At 35.4% G+C, this 20,484-nt stretch overlaps 1 protein-coding gene across 4 annotated transcripts in view; it reads right to left on the reverse strand.

Moving 5' to 3' along the window:
- Nucleotides 1–20,484, reverse strand: part of LOC115212467 (TBC1 domain family member 16) — a 96,555-nt gene that overhangs the window by 13,816 nt on the left and 62,255 nt on the right. For all 4 annotated transcript variants that reach the window (XM_029781350.2, XM_029781349.2, XM_036507502.1 and 1 more), the window contains 2 exons: nucleotides 16,156–17,500; nucleotides 2,588–2,760 (listed from right to left, as the gene is read on the reverse strand). In XM_029781350.2, the coding sequence (XP_029637210.1) occupies nucleotides 2,588–2,760; nucleotides 16,156–17,500 (1,518 nt within the window). The remainder of the gene's footprint in view (nucleotides 1–2,587; nucleotides 2,761–16,155; nucleotides 17,501–20,484) is intronic.

A 20,484-nucleotide genomic window follows, 5' to 3' on the forward strand; every position in this document is an offset into this window, starting at 1 on the left:
AAAGTGAAATAACTCCAGCAATTCAGCTTGGAAAAGTATATAATTGTGCCAAATTAAAAAATTTTCAATAAATTTAATTTTTGAAATGTTGGCAGCCACACCAACTAGATCCGAAAAATCTATGTAATAAACATCAGGATAAATACTCTAGAGCCGTTGTTCTCAACCATTTTTTATCTATGGATCTCTTTGATTACTATTTAATTCTGGCAGACCCCCATAACCATTCAATGCTTAAGAACTAGTTTTATAGATACTTCTTTCAAAATTCCTATTTTGTCTTCCTCACATTTTATAAAACATTAAAAAAAAACCAAGCTGTTTCTTGTGGTATATACCAATACATGTCTAAAGCAAGATATTTTCAGAAGGCCTTAAAATACTATTGGGATCCCCAATTTGCTATTATTACATGGACCCCTTTAATTACTATTTCACTCTGGTGGACTTCCATAGCCATTCGATGTTTCAAAACTAGTTTATAGAAACGTCTTTCAAAATTTCTATTTTGTTTTTCACACATTAACTTGTGTAGGTTGAACTATGTAAAGCATTAAAGAAACCTAGCTGTTTCTTGCAATACATACCAATACATACATCTAAATCAAAATTTTTTCAGGGCCCCTTGAAATACTATTGTGGATCCCCAATTTACTATTTTGTTGTGTGGAGCCCCAAAAATCTTATATGGACCCCCAGGGGCCATATGGACCTTGGTTAAGAACCACTGCTCTAGAGAAACCATGATAAATTCAATGCTATGGTTTGATATATATATATATATATACCACCAAATAAGTTAGGGGTTGTGGATCCAACCCACTAAGGGATAATACTTATCCAATATACTTTGGTATGCTACCCAAATTATTAATACATAAGTGTTTTTAATTGCAATGCAATGAACTCACTTATTGTATTAAATGGGTGTAGGTAAAGAAATATTTTACCATTAATTTATATTACAAATAAGAAAATGGAGAAACACATTAGTTGGACAACATTCTAATATCCTAAAGCTGATAAACCAACTAATGTGTTTCTCCATTTTCTTATTTGTAATATATATATATATATGCTAATATATAGTAAGGCGAAAGGAAGAAAAGAAATTTGCACATATTTTGTGACACAAGGATCAGAGACAGGCAGTGTTTCACATTGCTAGATAGAGTACTAGACAAAATCATGTCGTTGTTGAGGAGAAGTGTATGTGAATTGATGCTGGTACACTTGCTCTCACTGATGCTAATATGAAAAGAAGCATGGGAGTGTACTGACTAAAATAATTACAATGCAATTGTCTGATTGTGTGTGTGCATGGATATTGGTACACTGTATCTATACATGTCATAAGAGGCAACTGAAAGAGAAGCATGACATAAACAGTTTTGAAGACTGCAAGGTCCTGCTCTAACAGGGATTAATCTTGTTGTGTATCTCTTTATAGGAACTGGAGATGACTGAGAAGGGGTATGTCTATAGGTGGTGGATAGTGGAATGGCCTTGAGATTGAAGGTTAGCAATATATAAGGCCTAGAAAAACAGTCATAAACCAATAGTGGTGGGTTTACTTGTGGGGGAGGTGTCAGCAGGTGACACAACTGATTTGTGAAAACTCTCAATCTCAAGGCGGCCATATTTACCTTGTGATAACGTGAGTGTGGCTGTCTTTAAATAAGCACAGATAGAATGGGGCAGTGGTTGTACTAGTATATGTAGCTAGTGGAAGAGTTGAAATGTTTGGTCAAGGGTGGTTATAGAACAGCAAGGACAAGTCAGTAATGTTGTGGCCCATGTACTCTGGTACTCAGTGGGCTGACAGAAGAAGGTATTCACAAATCTGAGTACTTGGCTACTTACTGCAGTTGATACAACCTCTGTTGTCACAGATTCATTTGTGCCAAGGATTTAGGCTAAGGTCAATTGTGTTATAGGATTTTTGACACTGCAGTCAACTGACATCAATCAAATAAATGGCCACTTCAGCTTTGAGCAAGAATGTTTCAATCAAATCTGGGCCTTTACACTTGAGAGCCCATTTTAGAAGATGAAATAAAAACAATTGAAGTGAGACAACCTCTTGGATTGAAAAAAGGCACAACAATGAAAATAATGATGTTGAGGGGAAAATGATCTTAAAACATTGTTGTATACCAACGTTACCAACATCGCCTTACTGGCACCTGTGCTGGTGGCATGTGTAAAAGAATTCGAGCGAGGTCGTTGCCAGTACCGCCTGACTGGCCCCCGTACCGGTAGCATGTAAAAAGCACCCACTTCACTCTCGGAGTGGTTGGCGTTAGGAAGGGCATCCAGCTGTAGAAACTCTGCCAAATCAAGATTGGAGCCTGGTGCGGCCATCTGGTTCGCCAGCCCTCATTCAAAATCATCCAACCTATGCTAGCATGGAGAGTGGACGTTAAACGATGATGATGATGATGATGGACATGGAAATGTTGTGTGTGTATGTATGTATGTGTATGCATGGGTGTGCGTGCTGTGTATGAATTGTGTTGTGTGTGTGTAAAACCAGCAATTAAAAGAAGAAAGATCAAGAGATAAGAAAACTCATCTGGTTCTGTACCCTTTCTCTTGCATTTGCAAACAGGTTCCACTCTTCAAATATTGAAGCTAACTTGTCAAGTCCACTGTGATGGAAATGTAAAATTTTATACTGGCTTTCTCGGCTTGCGATGACAACTTGACCCCGCGTACATTCTCGGTCATTATAAAATAGCCGCAGGGAACGCATTTGTGCTGCAAAAAAAAGATAAATATATAAGAAAATTTATAACAAAAATGTCAAAAAATAAATTCCTGGAAATGTTTTCAGTTTTTAAATTAATTTCCTTATATCTGATATTGTAAGTCTTAATCATGATCCTCACAAAATGATGGGAATGTTTCTTTCTTTCTTTCTTTTCGCCCTTATCAAGCCTAGCCAGGCTCATGGGCCCGGTTTTCCAGTTTCTGTGGCACATGCGTTCCCCCCAGCTGCACGGGACGCCAGTCCATCGCAGCGTTACTCAAGAAACAGGAAGAGAGAGTGAGAGAAAGTTGTGGTGAAAGAGTACAACAGGAGTCGCCACCACCCCCTGCCGGAGCCTCGTGGAGCTTTTAGGTGTTTTTGCTCAATAAACACACACAACGCCTGGTCTGGGAATCGAAACCGCGATCCTCCGACCGTGAGTCCGCTGCCGTAACCACTGGGCCATTGCGCCTCCACATGGGAATGTTTACAAGTTTAAAGATCATTATTAAAATGAATTACAAATAAAGTTGGCTCATATGAAACAATACTGATTTCTTTATTTGTAACAGAAGAAAATTAACCATGATAACAGTACACTTCAACAGAAAGGAATGTATGAAATTTAACTTTCTATATATTATATAATTCTGTTGTTAGTGACTTTGAAGTTACCCCAATGGTGACTTATTCAAATTACTTCAGTTTGAATAAGCCATCAATGTTAAAACTTGAAAGTCCCCATCAGCAAAATTATACTAGACTCAACACATGTATTGCACATTTTATTTGGTAAATGTCTCTTATCTTTATGCATTTAAATATTTATTTTTCAACACTATTTATATACATACGTGTGTGTTTGTGTGTGTGTGCATGTGTGTTTGTGTGAGTGTAGGCATGGCTGTTTGGTTAAGACCTTTCATTTCTGATTGCATGGCACTTTAGGCAAATGTTTCCTTCTGTAGGCCCAATTCAACCAAAGCCCTGAGTGGATCTGGTAGTCTGGTAAATGGAAATTGAAAGAAGCCTGTTGCATATAATATATATATATATATATATATATTATATATATATATATATATATATATATACATATGTATGTATGTATGCATACAATTATGCATACAGTCACACATATTTATACAGACACACATATGCTTAAGCACTCCGAAAATTTTCCCATGGTTATATTTATGGCTGCCAAAATACACATACCTATTTCTTTACTACCCACAAGGGGGACAAACAAGGACAGACAAATGGATTAAGTTGATTACATCGACCCCAGTGCGTAACTGGTACTTAATTTATCGACCCCGAAAGGATGAAAGGCAAAGTCGACCTCGGCGGAATTTGAACTCAGAACATAACGGCAGACGAAATACGGCTACACATTTCGCCCGGAGTGCTAATGTTTCTGCCAGCTCGCTGCCATATACACACACCAGGAACTTCATTAATACTGTTTTTGTCCAAATATGCTACACAAACATTCACTCCTACCCCAAAGAAAAAAAAAATCAACTAACCAAGTTATATATATTCTTCCTAATTAAATTTTTAAGGGTTACTAAAGATTCTAAGAAACCCCTAATCATACCACAGATTATAGTTTTCTCAATTTGCTGGATGTTGAAATTTAGTACTGTTTCAAAACAAACAAATTTTTTTTTATTATATTGGGTTCATCATTCAGTTGTGGCCATGCTGGAGCATTATCTTCTAAGGTAGAGTTAATTATATCAACCTCAGGATATATTTTATTGATCTGAGGAAGATGAATGTTGACCTGGGTGAGAAATGAATTTACAATGTGGAGTGATGTAAAATGGATACAATATCAGGCCATTATCCCTCAAACCAGGAATATGTTGTACAGCTGGCATTTAACTCAACATACCAGAGTACATAATTTAAATAAAAAATAGGTAATATTTATTCCCACTTAAATGTGGATGTTCTGTTAGAACAAACTATACTGCGGCAGGCACCATGAAAGAAATTCTCATATTGGCTTTTGGCGCAAAATACACTCTTGTTTATATTGCTAGTGGGGAGATAAATCTCTACCACCTTTAGCACTGAGACCACTACATCACAGGATTTTGACTTTCCTTAGTTGTGACGATGATGGATGCTCAACCGCTAGAGATAGCAGTGACTCATCTCCCCACTAGCAATATATAGAAAACCCGTGCCAGAACAGGGGCTGGATAAATATTACCTCTCAGTACTAATACTGCCTCTGTTGCTAATATATAATTCTCTCTTTCTCTCTCTTTTGTTTCAGTCATTTGACTGCAGCCATGCTGGAGCACCGCCTTTAGTCAAGTAAATCAACCCCAGGACTTATTCTTTGTAAGCCTAGTACTTATTCTATCGGTCTCTTTTGCCGAACTGCTAAGTTACAGGGATGTAAACACACCAGCATCGGTTGTCAAGCGATGTTGGGGGGACACACAAACATATATGCACACATACATACATATATATATACATATATGTGACAGGCTTCTTTCAGTTTCCGTCTACCAAATCCACTCACAAGGCTTTGGTTGGCCCGAGGCTATAGTAGAAGACACTTGTCCAAGGTACCACACAGTGGGAATGAACCCGGAACCATGTGGTTGGTAAGCAAGCTACTTACCATACAGCCACTCCTGACAAGAAATCTTAATATATTGAAATTGTTGTCAAGTTTGTGCTTATTGAAAGTAATGAATACTAAAAGCTATTTAATCATTCTTTATTTAGTCTATTATAATATATGCCTTACAAAGACATTATATTGGGGAAATAAATTAGATTTACAATGGCACTCAATTTGAAAATCTTTAGGATATTTTACTTGAAAAGCAAGCAGTTCAGTAATTAGTTTAAAGCTGTAAACATTTCTTTATTTTATTTTTCATGCTTTTTTTGTTTCATTTAGAGGCTACACAAAGTTACACTATTTAAACTAAAGAATAGTTATTTAGCTGTGACATTGTTATTTTTATAATAACCTTTAAGTGGGATTTAGACAATATATAATCTATATTTATATAATATCCACAATTATCTAAAGCTATATTGAACTGAGGTTAAGCTACTCTTGCCGACCAAAATGTAACTGAATAGTTTAAGTATTTTGCTTGAAGCCTTACCAATTTGACCAAAAATGTATGACATCATCTAATTCTACCTCCTATTTCATTCTACCAGCTTGCAGCTTTCCTTATTATTAATAGCAATTAAAAGGGCAGTGGATGGCAAACTCTGTAGAACAACAGGCAAAAATGCTTTTGCATTATTTATTTACTCCCTTTATGTTCAGTTTTGTTTTTCATTCTTTTGGTTTTAATAAAATAAGTACCAGCCAATGAATGTGGTTACTTAAACTGATTATGCATCTTAAAATTTGTGGCCTTAAGCCAATGTTAAAAATTAATATTTAATACATCTGTTCTTTATAAATCTTAATACTAATAGCATATTTATTATACAGCATTTTAGGCTCTCATTCTTCAGGGGTGAATAATGCAAGTATCAGACAAGCATTCGGGTTGATTACACTGACTACACTCCTCCCTTCGAGTTTATGCCCTCCATCATTATCATCCTTTTAATGTCCATGTTCTATGCTAGCATGAGTTGAATACTTTGACAGGATCCAATGGGTCCAAAGACTGCATCATGCTCTAATGTCAGCTTTGGCATGGTTCCTATAGCTGGATGCCTTTCCTAATGCCAACCACTTTCCAACATGTACTGGGTGCATTTTTGTGCTACGAGCACTAAAGAGTTTGCCATAAAGCTGGCAAAACCACAAACCCTGAGGTATGTGTGTGTGTGTGTGTGTGTGTGGTGTGTGTGTGTGTGTGTGTGTTTGTGTATGGGTGTGTGTGCACACGTGCGTGCATATGTGTGTGTGTATGGTTGTGTGTGCACATGTGCATGTATGTGTGTGTATAGAATTAACAGTGTCAGGAAAAATACCTTGTGGTATTTAGTTGTAATGTTATAAACCATTATTGATCATTATTATCATAATTGTTTAACATTCTCTTTCCAAGCTGGCATGGGTTAGATGGTTTGATCGAAAACTGGTAAGCTGGGGGCAGCACCAGGTTCCAATCTAAGTTGGCAAGTTTTCTACGGATGGATGTCCTTCCTAATACCAACCACTCCGTGAGTGTAGTGGGTGCTTTTTACATGCTACCAGCATGGGTGCCATTGACCTGACACCACCATCGGCCACAATTATGGCCTCCTTTGGCTTGACAGGTCAACATAAGCATGGTATATCGCCAAGGATCTTGGCCACCTGTCACTGCCTCCATGCAGCCCATGCTTTTTACATGCCAACCAGCTCCATGAGACCCAACATTCAAATGGTGCTTTTTACATACCAATAACATATTTTATCAAATCCTTACATATTCATATACTTGTATATCTATGATACTATAAGTTATCAAGAGTTATATGTAAAATCGTAACTATGTTCTTAGTAATTGAGGCTGGTAAGGAGTTCAGAAACCATTTGTAATAGACTATTCAAAATAGATATCTCTAAAATAAGTAATGCTTGTTATAATTTGATTTGTTAAGAATAATTGTAGTTATGATACCCGTGCCAGTGGCACGTAAAAAGCACCAACCAATCGTGGCCGTTTGACAGCCTTCTCTGGCTCCTGTGCTGGTGGCACGTAAAAAGCACCCACTACACTCATGGAGTGGTTGGCGTTAGGAAGGGCTTCCAGTTGTAGAAACACAACCAGATCAGACTGGAGCCTGGTGCAGCCTCCTGGCTTCCCAGACCCCGGTTGAACCGTCCAACCCATGCTAGCATGGAAAACGGACGTTAAACGATGATGATGAATTATGATATTGTGAACTGAGGTTAGTACATGTCCCTACATTAAACACTAAATTCTTCTGCTAATATTAAGTGACTTACAAATTACCTTGTGGAAGTAGGAAAAAATAGTACAGTTAAAATAATAGAAACAAGTTATAATTCCTAATTTGAAGAGATGGCATAACAGGTAGACTGTAATTGATAATACAATTGCCTGGCAAGTAATATATATGTTGTTTGAATCGCATCAGTGATTGTCTTTCTTATTTCAACTTCAAATAGGTACTTGTAATGTTCAATATTAGCAAGGATGTTGTGACAACTCCAATTTGCTTTTCTGTAGTTTGCATCAGTTCTCACAGACAGTAATATACCATCAATGGTAATATACCATGGTGCATCAAAGAATGAAGTTATTTAGTGTCAATGAAAACAAAGTGGGAGGAACAAACAAAAATGGGGTATATGCATACAAAGCAACTCTTCTAGGTGGGCATTAATACCTCTGTGGAGGTAGGAGAAAAAAGATGATAGCTTGTCATAGAATAATATGTATGCACACTATTTAGTTATAGTGTACATTGGAAGGAATTTCATAATGTGTACAACATGAATATGTACTGGTAGCTACTGAAGAAACCAGGTGTGAAAGAGAACAGTTGAAATCTAAGTTGTCTATTCAACTTATTTGCAGCTATGCCTCTGAAATTTCTTTCTGAAGTCACTTATTCTGAGTGTGAACAAGCAAACTACTAAACAACCATATATGATTACCAAGAGAAGTGTTACAGATGTGAGTTAAAGGCCAAATAAAAGTAAGGTGAAATAATTTGGTAATTCACTCTCAATCATATAAAAATTATATATAATCATTAGCATTCAGCTAAAACTAAAAGAATAAGAAAAAGTAATAATAATTATAGGAATAATAGTTCTAATTATTATATAACTATTACTATTATTAAAAGAGCTGTGAACTAAATGCCTAGCAATGTTCAGTCTCTCAATGTTCGTACGCTCAAAGCCTTCGGGTGTTGACTTTTCCTCAAAAGTCAGTAAAATAGAACCAGGCTGTGTGGTATGAATTTGCTTTCCAGCTACATGGTTCAGGGTTCAGTCCCACAGCAAATGTCTTCTACTAATAGTTCTGGGCTGAACGAAGCCTTATGAATGGATCTGGTAGATGGAAACTGAAAGAAGGCCATCATACAGGTGTAGGAGTGGCTGTGTGGTAAGTAGCTTGCTTACGAACCACATAGTTCCGGGTTCAGTCCCACTGCGTGGCACCTTGGGCAAGTGTCTTCTACTCTAGCCTCGGTCTGACCAAAGCCTTGTAAGTGGATTTGGTAGATGGAAACTGAAAGAAGCCCATCATATATATGTATATATGTATATATGTATGTGTGTGTATGTTTGTGTGTCTGTGTTTATCCCCGCCAACATCGCTTGACAACCAATGGTGGTGTGTTTACGTCCCCGTAACTTAGCAGTTTGGCAAAAGAGACCGATAGAATAAGTACTAGGCTTACAAAGACTAAGTCCTGGGGTCGATTTGCTCAACTAAAGGTGGTGCTCCAGCATGACTGCTGTCAAATGACTGAAACAAGTAAAAGAGAATAAAAGAGAAAATATTTGCATGTCTGTGTGTGTACACGTATGTGTATGTGTATGTGTGTGTGAGAGAGAGAGAGAAAGAGAGAGACAGAGTATCTTTGTGGTTGCATTTGTCCTCCCCACCATCGCTTGACAACCAGTATCAGTTTGTTTATGTCACTGTAACTTAGCAATTCAGCAAAAGACACCGATAGAGTACGTACTAGGCTTTAAAAGAATAAATACTGGAGATGATTTATTTGATTAAAATCCTTTCAACATAGTGCTCCAATATGGCTGCATTCAAATGAATGAAACAAGTAAAAGATCAGTGAATCTGTAAAGCCAACTGGTGAAAGAAATGGATAGGTTTTGGTCTTATTAGATCTTTTCAGCAAAACATATTCTACTGAATTGGCAAATGATCAGTATATATATATATATATAAATATAATAAAATATTATTTGAGACAAAACCACTATTTTGCAAAACAAACAAGGAAAGACTTAATCAATACATAAAATTTAATAAATAGTCAAAAAAACCGCCACTACAATCGTTTCTTGTCTTGATCGACAATCTTCAGGTGGACTTCCAATAATTCAGTTACAAATTATGAAGTTCATAATTTGTAACTGAATTATTGGAAGTCCACCTGAAGATTGTCGATCAAGACAAGAAACGATTGTAGTGGCGGTTTTTTTTGACTATTTATTAAATTTTATGTATTGATTAAGTCTTTCCTTGTTTGTTTTGCAAAATAGTGGTTTTGTCTCAAATAATATTTTATAATATTTTACTATAAAATTGGATTTAATCCTAAATCTGATTTTTTTTCCCTGTAAATTTGGATATATTCCCTAATATTTATTATTTATATATAAATATATATATATATAGGGAGAATTCACGAAAAAAACAAAAGATGAAGACAGGTGGTGTAGAAAACAAACAGATGTATTAGTATAACGCTCGGGAATTGAAAAAGTCTTTTATGTTTCGAGCCTACACTCTTCCACAGAAAGGAACACAGAAAGAAACAAGGAGAGCAACAAGGAGAGAAAAAAATGTGTATAGTAGCTATCATGGCAACTGCTGGACATAAGGGTTACTCAATGCCAGCAGGGTGGCATCATCTGAAAGCTACAATAATGCGAGGAAGTACATTGTGAACAGTGGTGTGTATCAACATTTGATAGTCAGATTGCTACAGTGATATAATATACATACATATGTGTGTGTATGTGTGCATGTGTGTGTGCAAGTGTGTGTGTGTGTGTGTGTATAATTAAATAAAGATAGTTATGGCTGGTGTATGGAGTTACCCTGGGTTTCACATCCATAAAGTGCTTAGCTTTATAGTGTTTCTTAAGACCCTAATGGGGTTATCAGCCACTGGCCATTAGGATCTGAAGAAACATTGTAAACCTAAGCACTTTATGGATGTGAAACCTAGGGCAACCCCATAGACCGTCCATGACTACCTTTATTTAAATACTCCACTGCTCTATAGCCTAGAGTGTGCTTCTCTCTCAGATTTATGATTTACTGATGATATATATACCTATATATATATATATATGTACAAACATTTGACTCTGCAACACTGTATATAAATTCTCTACTGAGAATGACCTAGTTTAAAATTCTGCTGGATCTCACTCATTGCTTACATTGCTTATAAACTCTATATTTGGAAGGAGTCATATTAAACCCTGTTGGACTTTTGGATTTTACTCAAAGGATATTGGAATATTGCATATATACAATTATGCATATAAAACGGATTTACAACTTCAATACCCATACATATCTTACATCTATTTTCTTTCCTCCACCTCACTCTCTATTTTGTATCACATCTAAACTAACTATGACTTAATTTTCCTCTCACACCGTCTCCGATGAAGGGATATTATTAATTAATATCCTAGAAACAGCTGTAAGACCTTCTATCTATAAATGCTCTAATATCTATACAGCCTTGGTTTTTTTTATCTTATTACGCAAAAAATTCTTATATACACACACTGATATAGAACCAACGTTGAACCCTTTATTCACAATATTACTGAATCTGGAACTTAACTATGGTCTGTCTATAGCACTTATTCAGCATTACCTGACACCTTTGGGTCTCAATGACACCATTATCTATTATAATATATATATATATATATATAATATATATATATATATATATATGAATGAATGCATGAATTATAGTAACACTGATTAGAATATGAAAAATATGGCTAAGGGGCTACATTCTGTATATTAAATACAAATATGCATCAGTTTCATATATAATCATACTAATCAGATAACTTCATTATTACTGACTGAATGCCTTTTGAGTATTTCAAGTTGTAAACTACAGTAATCTTTGTTGCTTGCCTAATGCTGGCAATATTATAGAGTCAGTAAAATAATTCATTGAATTAACCCTTTCATTGCTGTATTTATTTTGAGATGCTCTGCGTTTCTTTCAATTACTTTAAATATAACAAAGAATTTAGTAAAATAATTTAGTTATCATTCAGTTAGTATTAGGAGCATAAATTGTGACTAAAGTTTGGTGGAAGATTTTAATTAAAATCTTATGAAAACAAGACATTTGTACTCAGAGCCAGAGCTGGTTTCAGCCAGGTTGGTAATGAAAGGGTTAAACATTTTGAAAAATGTCTCTTTACTTGTTTTTCTTGTCTTCTCAAAGCAATACACAAAAAAAAAAAAAAAGGAAAAATGCTGGTTACACCTGTTTTACCATTTATTCCAAAATTGAAAGGTTTGAAAATGCACATCTGGTGCTGTTAACAATCAAAATAATCATTTCTCAAATTGCTATAATTTTGCTGAGCAGGATTAATAATAATCAGTTAAATTGAACAAGTATATAACTGTCAGAAGGCTGAAAGGCAAATCAGATCATGGCTGGATTTAAACTCAGCATGTTGAGAAGACTAAACTATGATATTGAAAAGTCTTTAATCTTGTGCTTTAATATATCTGCTGTACCACAAACTCACTAATAATGATAATAATAGAGAAAAGATGAAGGAGATTGCTAGAGAAGGGGAAATAAAATTTATGATTTCATGATTTTCCAAAAGGATGAAGTGAAGTGGTTCTGAACAGAAACTGAAAAACTGGTTCCTCCTGCATTTATTTCTACTTAGTGAAATTTGCTGCATATAATATAACAATAACAGTTATTGTAACAACAATAGCATTAGCTTGTTTTTCTTTAGCAAAACTCAATATTTAGTATCTAATTTCCTTAGCAAAAACCCAAGTAGTTTTTATATTATTTGTGTCGAAGGAAAAATTGCATTGCATGTAAAATGTAAAATCCAATTTATTTTTCTAGGTCTGAAGCCTTACATAAAACAGTAATTTCCTTATATAGCATGAAACATTTAAGTTAAAGTCAGAACAAAGATTGTTCATAAACAACCATTTAATTGAATTGGCTGCACTATACTCATTTGCTGAAATGGTTTCCACACAGATTTAGCAACAACTGACAGATACAAGAGGGTACCCAAAAGTAACCGGGAGCATTTTCTGTAGGACAAGCCCATTGTAGTTCGGTCTTCCACTGCTAGAAGCCACTTGATGCAACCCTCAGGCATCAGTCTTGTGACCAGCATTGTTGGGTTAGGTCATACTGCCACATGGTGTGTCTTTGTTTTGATGTGCTTCTCTATTTGTCAATTTTTGTGATGGCTAAAATGAAGGAACAGCATGCTTCTGTGAAATTCTGTTTTCTGCTGGGGAAAACAGCAGACAAAACAATTGTCATGCTTCAAACAGCCTACAAGGACACTGCCACAAGCAAAATACAAGTTTATGAGTGGTTTCTACACTTTAGGAATGGTTACTTGTTGCTTGAAGACCAACCTTGTTCAGAGCAACTGTCGACCACCCGAACAAATGAAAATTCATGAACTGATCTTGGAGGACCATCACTGAACAACTAACAAACTTGTTGATATGATTGGTGTGTCCTGGAGTTCGTGCTAACGAATTTTGAGTGAGGAATTGCGAATGAAAAGAAATGTAGCAAAATTTGTGCCTTGCTTGCTCACAGAAGATCAAAAGCAGTCACGACTGAATGTGCATTGTGAACTGAAAGAACAGTTGGAAATTGATCCAGTCATCACTGGTGATGAAAGATGGTGCTATGGAATTTGCAGAAGTGGAAGAGGGGAAGACAAAACGATGGAGGCGTCAAAAGGCATCACTTTGCAAGAGTCCCAGCACTACTTTCAAACAGTGGAAAACGCATCTGGACATATAAACATGGAAAACTAAGTGAATAAATAGCATTGCAAAATTCTGGTTTCTTTGGGGTACCATGTCATATGTAAAGTAAGCAGAATGATGTTCATTTATTCCATTTGTAGCTTTTCATGTTATCAAGGGTGTGTTATGAGTTATGGTTATTAGATATGTGGTTACTAATTGGTCCTAACATACATTTTTTAAGATTTGATAATTAGGGTAGAAAATATTAAGGGATTTGATGGGATGAGGTGACTGTGTGATAGTGAAAAGGACAGTTATATGATCCTGGCAACTGTCCTTTAAAATAACTTTTGTTTTAGAGATTAGCCAGAAGAAGAGCTTAAGAATTTTTTGCAGAGTCTCCTTCGACCGGTGAGAGGAAAGGAGGAAGATTTTGATATCCACAAACAGAGATGTGGTCTGAGCCACTGCATTAGACTGGACTCTATGAAAAGCACCTAACTTAGGGGCCAAACTGTCCATCAGATGGTCATCTATAGTTTCCAGTTGTCCATTTTCACTCACAATTGTCTCCTACCATACCCAAGGTTTTAGTGGAAGAAACTTGCCCAAGGTGAGGTTGAACTTAAAGCTGTGTGTGTGAGAATCAAACTTCTTAACCACACCCATGGATGAAGTGAACTGAAGCTAAAAATGTAATAAACATTTTTCAATTTTCACAAGAATGCTAGTCATATAAAAATATTGCTTACACACACACACACACACACGCACGCACACACACACATGACAGGCTTTATTTTGTTTCTTGTTTACCAAATCCACTCATAAGGCTCTGATTGGCCTGAGACTATAGCAGAAGGCACTTGCCTAAGGAGCCATACAGTAGGATTGAACCCAGAACCGTGTGATTTTGAAGCAAGCTTCTTACCACACAGCCACACATGCACCTATATATATATATATATATATATAGTAAAGAAAAGAAACACTGGTTAAAAACCAAATGAGTATGCCTTGGAACAACAAAGGAAAAACTTACCATAACTATTCTATTTAAGAATGTCTTTATTTTATTTCACTTTTTTTGTTATTAGTAGTGGGAGGTAAACCTTTCAGAAATATAAATCTTGATACACGCTATTAAAGTTATTTATCAAAGAGTAGAGATTTCTATCTTTCAACTACTCAAAAATGCTTTTAAAAATAGACAACTGCCGTTAGATGAAAAATACGAAAAGAAAATGTGTGCACATAGCTTTGCCAATACTAAATTAATTACTATGATTATCTGTCTGATATTAGAGTTTAGATTACTTCACTGATTACTAAATAGGATGTATGTAGCTAAAGTTAAAATGACTCTGTTATTATTTGTATGTTTGTTTTTCAAGTTATTCCACCTTGTATCTTAACAATTAGTTTTGCAAATACACAAATTCCCTGTTACTCTCTCTCTTTCTCTTAGAAGCGTTTGTAAGTGCATATACTCACCACCCCCATATATATATATATATATATATATATATATATATATATATATAATATATATAAATTAGAGAAAAACCACTATTATGTGATTCAAACAATGATAGACATAACCAAATCATAAAGAAAAAAAAAATATTATAAAACATATAACTAGATCACAAAAAGTACAAAAAGTCTTTATGATTTGGTTTATGTCTATCATTGTTTGAATTACATAATAGTGGTTTTTCTCTAATTTATATATATTATATATATATATATATGTATATTTATATTGTGAAATTTGATTTAATACTAAATTGAATTTTTCCCTGTAAGTTTGGAGTTATACTCTCTGTTATTATTATTATATATATATATATATATTATCATCATCATCATCATCATCATCATTTAGCGTCTGCTTTCCATCCTAGCATGGGTTGGACGGTTCAACTGGGGTCTGTGAAGCTGGAAGGCTTCGTCAGGCCCAGTCAGATCTGGCAGTGTTTCTACGGCTGGATGCCCTTCCTAACGCCAACCACTCCGTGAGTGTAGTGGGTGCTTTTTACGTGCCACCTGCACAGGTGCCAGACAGAGCTGGCAAACGGCCATGAACGGACGGTGCTTTTACGTGTCACCGGCACGGGGCCAGGCGATGCTGATATGTATATATATATTAATACCTGGTATATGTAGTCGAGGCAACATTTAATTAAAATATTCATCTATGCATCATACATAATGCGTACACATTGTTGCTAGGCCACTGACTGCAGTTTCTTGACCTGAGATAACATCTCAGTACTGCAACAACTTTATAAGATCTTATACGTATATTTGATGTCACTTTCTTATTGTTTGGAGCAGACTATCCACTTGCATGATCCTAATCAGTGCCTAGACCAGAATCTGTTTGTGATTTATTACTGAGTTCATATTTTTCTTGGTAGGAATCATAGACACTGATTTCTTCCCAAGACCCAACTGAAATTTCTGAGCATAAACTGGGAATCAAACTTACAACCTTATGATCATGAACTGAATACTCTAACCACTAAGCCATACACTTTCAAGTATATCATATATGTATATATATATGTGTGTAAATGTGTATATGTGTGTATGCAAGTAAGTAGATAATATGTATACGTGCATGTTTGTTAGTGTGTATTTGTGCATTTCCATAAATATTTTGTGACACAAAATAAAAAATCTTTTAGAAAGTTCAACAGTACATACCGAGATCAACTGAGAATACACCACAAATTTGCTCTTTGGGGCTGCGTTTTTCTTTCCTCTTTGATATATAGGAAACTGAATTTTCTGGGAATGAAAGATTATGTGCTAATGAGCAAGAACTGCTTCCAGACAATGAATCTTGTTGCTGCCTTGGTGAAGAGGGTAAGGAATGGTCTGGTGATAAATAAGGAGTAGGTGGATGTGAATCAGGACCAGATGTGGATGTGGATGAAGATGATAAACGGAATCGTGTGACTTCAATATCAGGTGTAGATATCGACAAGTCTTGGATATTATTGTCACTGGTGTTTAGTCGATCTATTGACTGAGGTGGGGTGACTGGAGGATCAGCAGCTACACCTGAACGGTTTTCTAAGCTAAATGAATTGAGGCTGGGTGTTGCAGAAGGTACATTTTCACTTTGTATTAAGTCATTATTCCCATTCGTCATGGATTCATTGAGCCTGTCATTGAGTTCAGCACATTTCCTTCGTAGTTCACCAACCATTAATCGATAATGTTCCCCTGTGGGACTTGGGTCAGATGAATCAGAGCTAATGCTTGTCTGATCAAAGTCAGTTGATGGGGAACTTTCAATATCACTTTTTTTATTACTTTCAGGAATATTCAGGTTAAGCTTGCTATCTTCCTTAACAACAACAAGATTATCTCCTTCCATTTCAATACTAAGCGAGTGATTGGATCCAAGACACTCGCGAGATTTTCTATAGACCTTATTCTTCTTTAGCATTGCTGCCAACTGTTCCTCAGGAGTAATGCCTTCACTTTCAGTTGAAGAACTGTCATATTTTGAAGACTTGGAATAAGAATCAGCAGAATCAATATTCTTCTTGTTTTCTTTGGTCAAGTCATTGACATTAATCCCAACTTTATAAGATCTTATACGTATATTTGACGTTACTTTCTCATTGTTTGGAGCAGATTGTCCACTTGCATGATCCCAATCAGTGCCTAGACCAGAGTCCGTTTGTGATTTATTACTGGGTCCAAATTTTTCTCGGTAGGAATCATAGTCACTGATTTCTTCCCGAGACCCAATTGAAATTTCTGAGCAAAAACTGCTGTCATCTCGTCGTGATCTTTGCCGTTGCTCAATCCATAGAGATTGTTCACTTCCTATTGATGCTAAGGAATTACGAGGAGAGACACTTGGAGACGGAGTGGTCAGATTGTCTGAACGGGCATAATCTTGTTTTGGAGTTCGTCTTGGACTTGACTTTGGACTGCAAATAGCAGAACGGTTAGGACTATTTTCAATGCTACGTGGATTTCTTTTTAATGTTGTATTTGGTATCCATGTTAGTATTAGAGTGGGACCAGTGAGCTGAAACAAAAAGATATATATGAATTAGAATTCTTATTTCTAATTACCTTAATGACATCAACAAGTGTATATAGAATCAAATCATAACATTTAAAAAAACAATACAGAAAGAACAAATTACGATGAACATGGTATTAGTTTAATGCTTGAAATGTGTATGGAGTATGTTGATGATTTTGATATTAGATCTTCAGAAAAATACGAGATGAAGGAGAGGAGTAGAGACAAGAAAAGGGAGATAGAAAGAGAAGATGAGAAAGGGAGAGATAGGAAATGGAAAGGGAGATGGAAGAAAAGAAAACAAAGGAGAGAGGGAGAAATATATGCTGAATACTGTTTTCTTTTGTTTGTTCATTTACTTGTACGTGTATGCAAAAGCATGCACATGCACGAATGTGCAACCACCCATGTTATTCCTGAAAAGTTCTACTGTAGCAATGTATTCTGTAATCTTTAAACCTCTTTTTCATTGACTCCAATGATATGTAGATGTCAAAAGGAAATTAAATTTCCTGCTACTGTAAGAATCTGAGGAACACAATGCTTCCGACATGCAGTAGATGCCCATATACGTATATACATCCATACATATATATATGAAATCTTTAATATATATTACAAAAATTGAAAAAATTTATATCTTTTGAGTAACAAAAACACACAACTTAAAAAAAAAATTTTTCTTAGCATTTGAGAAATATTCAATATATTTATTTATTTATATAAATTTACACAAATTTTTACTGTTGTCATTTTGAAAATGTATTAGAAACAGCAATGTATATATAAAAGTTAAGTTTTTTCTTGAAATTGAATTTGAAAGAATATTTCAGGAATATTAAAAAATATGTCACAAAACAGTATGCAGGCAATATTTTATGCCACATTCATAAAATAACCATGCATATTAAATGCTTAAGCCATTAAAATATACTTTATCTCTCAGTTCACTTTTCTTTTATACACACAAATGTTATTTTCTTTCTTTAAGTATAAGTTTAAAAGCTGAGTCAACAGAGAGAAATTACAACTAGATGAAATCTCCAAGTGGTTTAATTCCAAGTAGTTAAAGTGTCAGCAGAAGGGCATCCAAGAATCGTGAACTGGATGTGGCCTGGCTCCATTACAGTGTAAGAAGTTAAGGCCTGAATCATTTACCTGAGCAGGGTTTCTTCTCTGAAGACCTGCTGTTTAACTCTCTTGAGAGTTTCTTATCACTTCTTTTCTACACACACACACATGTAGCATATAATACATGAAAAAAGCTTCTAAAATAAAAGATAAAGGGTAAAGATCCCCTTTGGTCATGAATGACCATGAGATTGCACCTAGAAAGTTCCCCTCCAAGACACATGTATGGACAAGGTTGTTTATGGAAGAACAGCAGTTGCCCATGCATATTAGCCTCCCCACTCCACGCTACTGATGTTATCCAAGAGAAAGGCAAAGGCCAATACAGCTTGGCACCAGTGAAGTTGCAATTCATTTCTACAGCTGAATCAACTGGAGCAATGTGAAATAAAGTGTCTTGCTCAAGAACACAACACAACCCAGTCCAGGAATCAAACTCACTACCTCGTGATTGTGAACCTGATACTCTAACTACTAAGCCATGCACCTTAAGAATATAAATATTAATCAAAAGTGTAGTATAGATCAACGAGGAATAAAAGGTTGAGAAAATATATATTACTTAAAAAGCAGTAATATAAGGAAAAATGTTAAAATTCTGAGTAAGAACATATGTTCTCATTGTAAATTGGTTATAAATGTATAGAAGCTCATTTCATACATTTGGTTTGGTGACTCTTTAACATTTCCTTTAAGTTACATCTGGCCAAGCCAATAGAAAGCTATATCTTGTCAGTAATACAGCAATAGTACTGTATTCTTGGCCGAGACACCTAACTTTCTAATTAGGCATAAAGCCAGCTTTTTAAGAGGGTGTGCGAAACTTATTTCATTGACCAATAGGAGCTAAAAGATGAATCAAACTGGCATGATTTCAATGCAGAAGCAAGGTAAATGAAATTAAAAACTACCAAGTATTTAGCCTAATAATCTACTGTCTTGGCGAGCTGTCACCACCCTTTGGCTTGCAAATAAAACAATGAAATCATTTATATTAATTCATACTGTTATACCTTATGAATCAAACCTTTTTGTACAAGCTAATCTTTTTTCTGGGACAAAAGGCCAAATATAAAGACGGAATAGTTACAATTAAGGATAAAAATCTTCAAACAGATGAATTTTAACCCATTAGTTACCATATTTTTGTCAAAATATGCTGTCTTTATTTCAGTTAATTTTGAAATTAAGGCAGTTTGTATGAAGTTGAGTTAAAAGTTTTTTTTTCAAATTTTCACTGATAGGTTTTGGCAACTTGTATCTCTGTGTTTTATCATTAATTTGATGCAATTTGTTCAATTATTTGCTGAGTTGTTTAGTCTTTGTTTACATATATAACCTAGAAACATTAATTGTTTATCCTTTATTTTACAGCTTTGATAATGGGTGGTGAAAAATATGTAATTAGAGTCATTTTATGCAAGGACCAATTGCAAGGACAGTGGAAAAAGAAACTAATGATGTGGAAATGCCAGTATCTGTCAATGAACATGTGGGCACAAAACTGTTTAAGATGTCTCAAGGAAGGGAGACCAACCTTGAAGACAAACCAAGGTCAGGGAGACTGTCTGTTGTGGAAGATGAGGCTTTGTTTGAAATGGTTGAACAACAGCCAAGCACAAGCGATTATACATTGTTAGCAGAACTTGGTCCTTCACAAAGCACCATCAACTGACACCTTCATAAGCTTGGCCTTGTGAACAAACAAAGTTGAGAAGTTCCTCATAACAGACCAATGATCAGGCTCAATGATATATGAACATTTGCAAACAGCTACTGGCAAATCCTCAAAATGCTTGTTTTTGGTGTCAAATTATAACTGTGGATGAAATGTGGGTCTATATTCGTAACCT

This window comes from Octopus sinensis, linkage group LG1 (assembly GCF_006345805.1).
Source record: "Octopus sinensis linkage group LG1, ASM634580v1, whole genome shotgun sequence".
Lineage (NCBI taxonomy): Eukaryota > Metazoa > Mollusca > Cephalopoda > Octopoda > Octopodidae > Octopus > Octopus sinensis.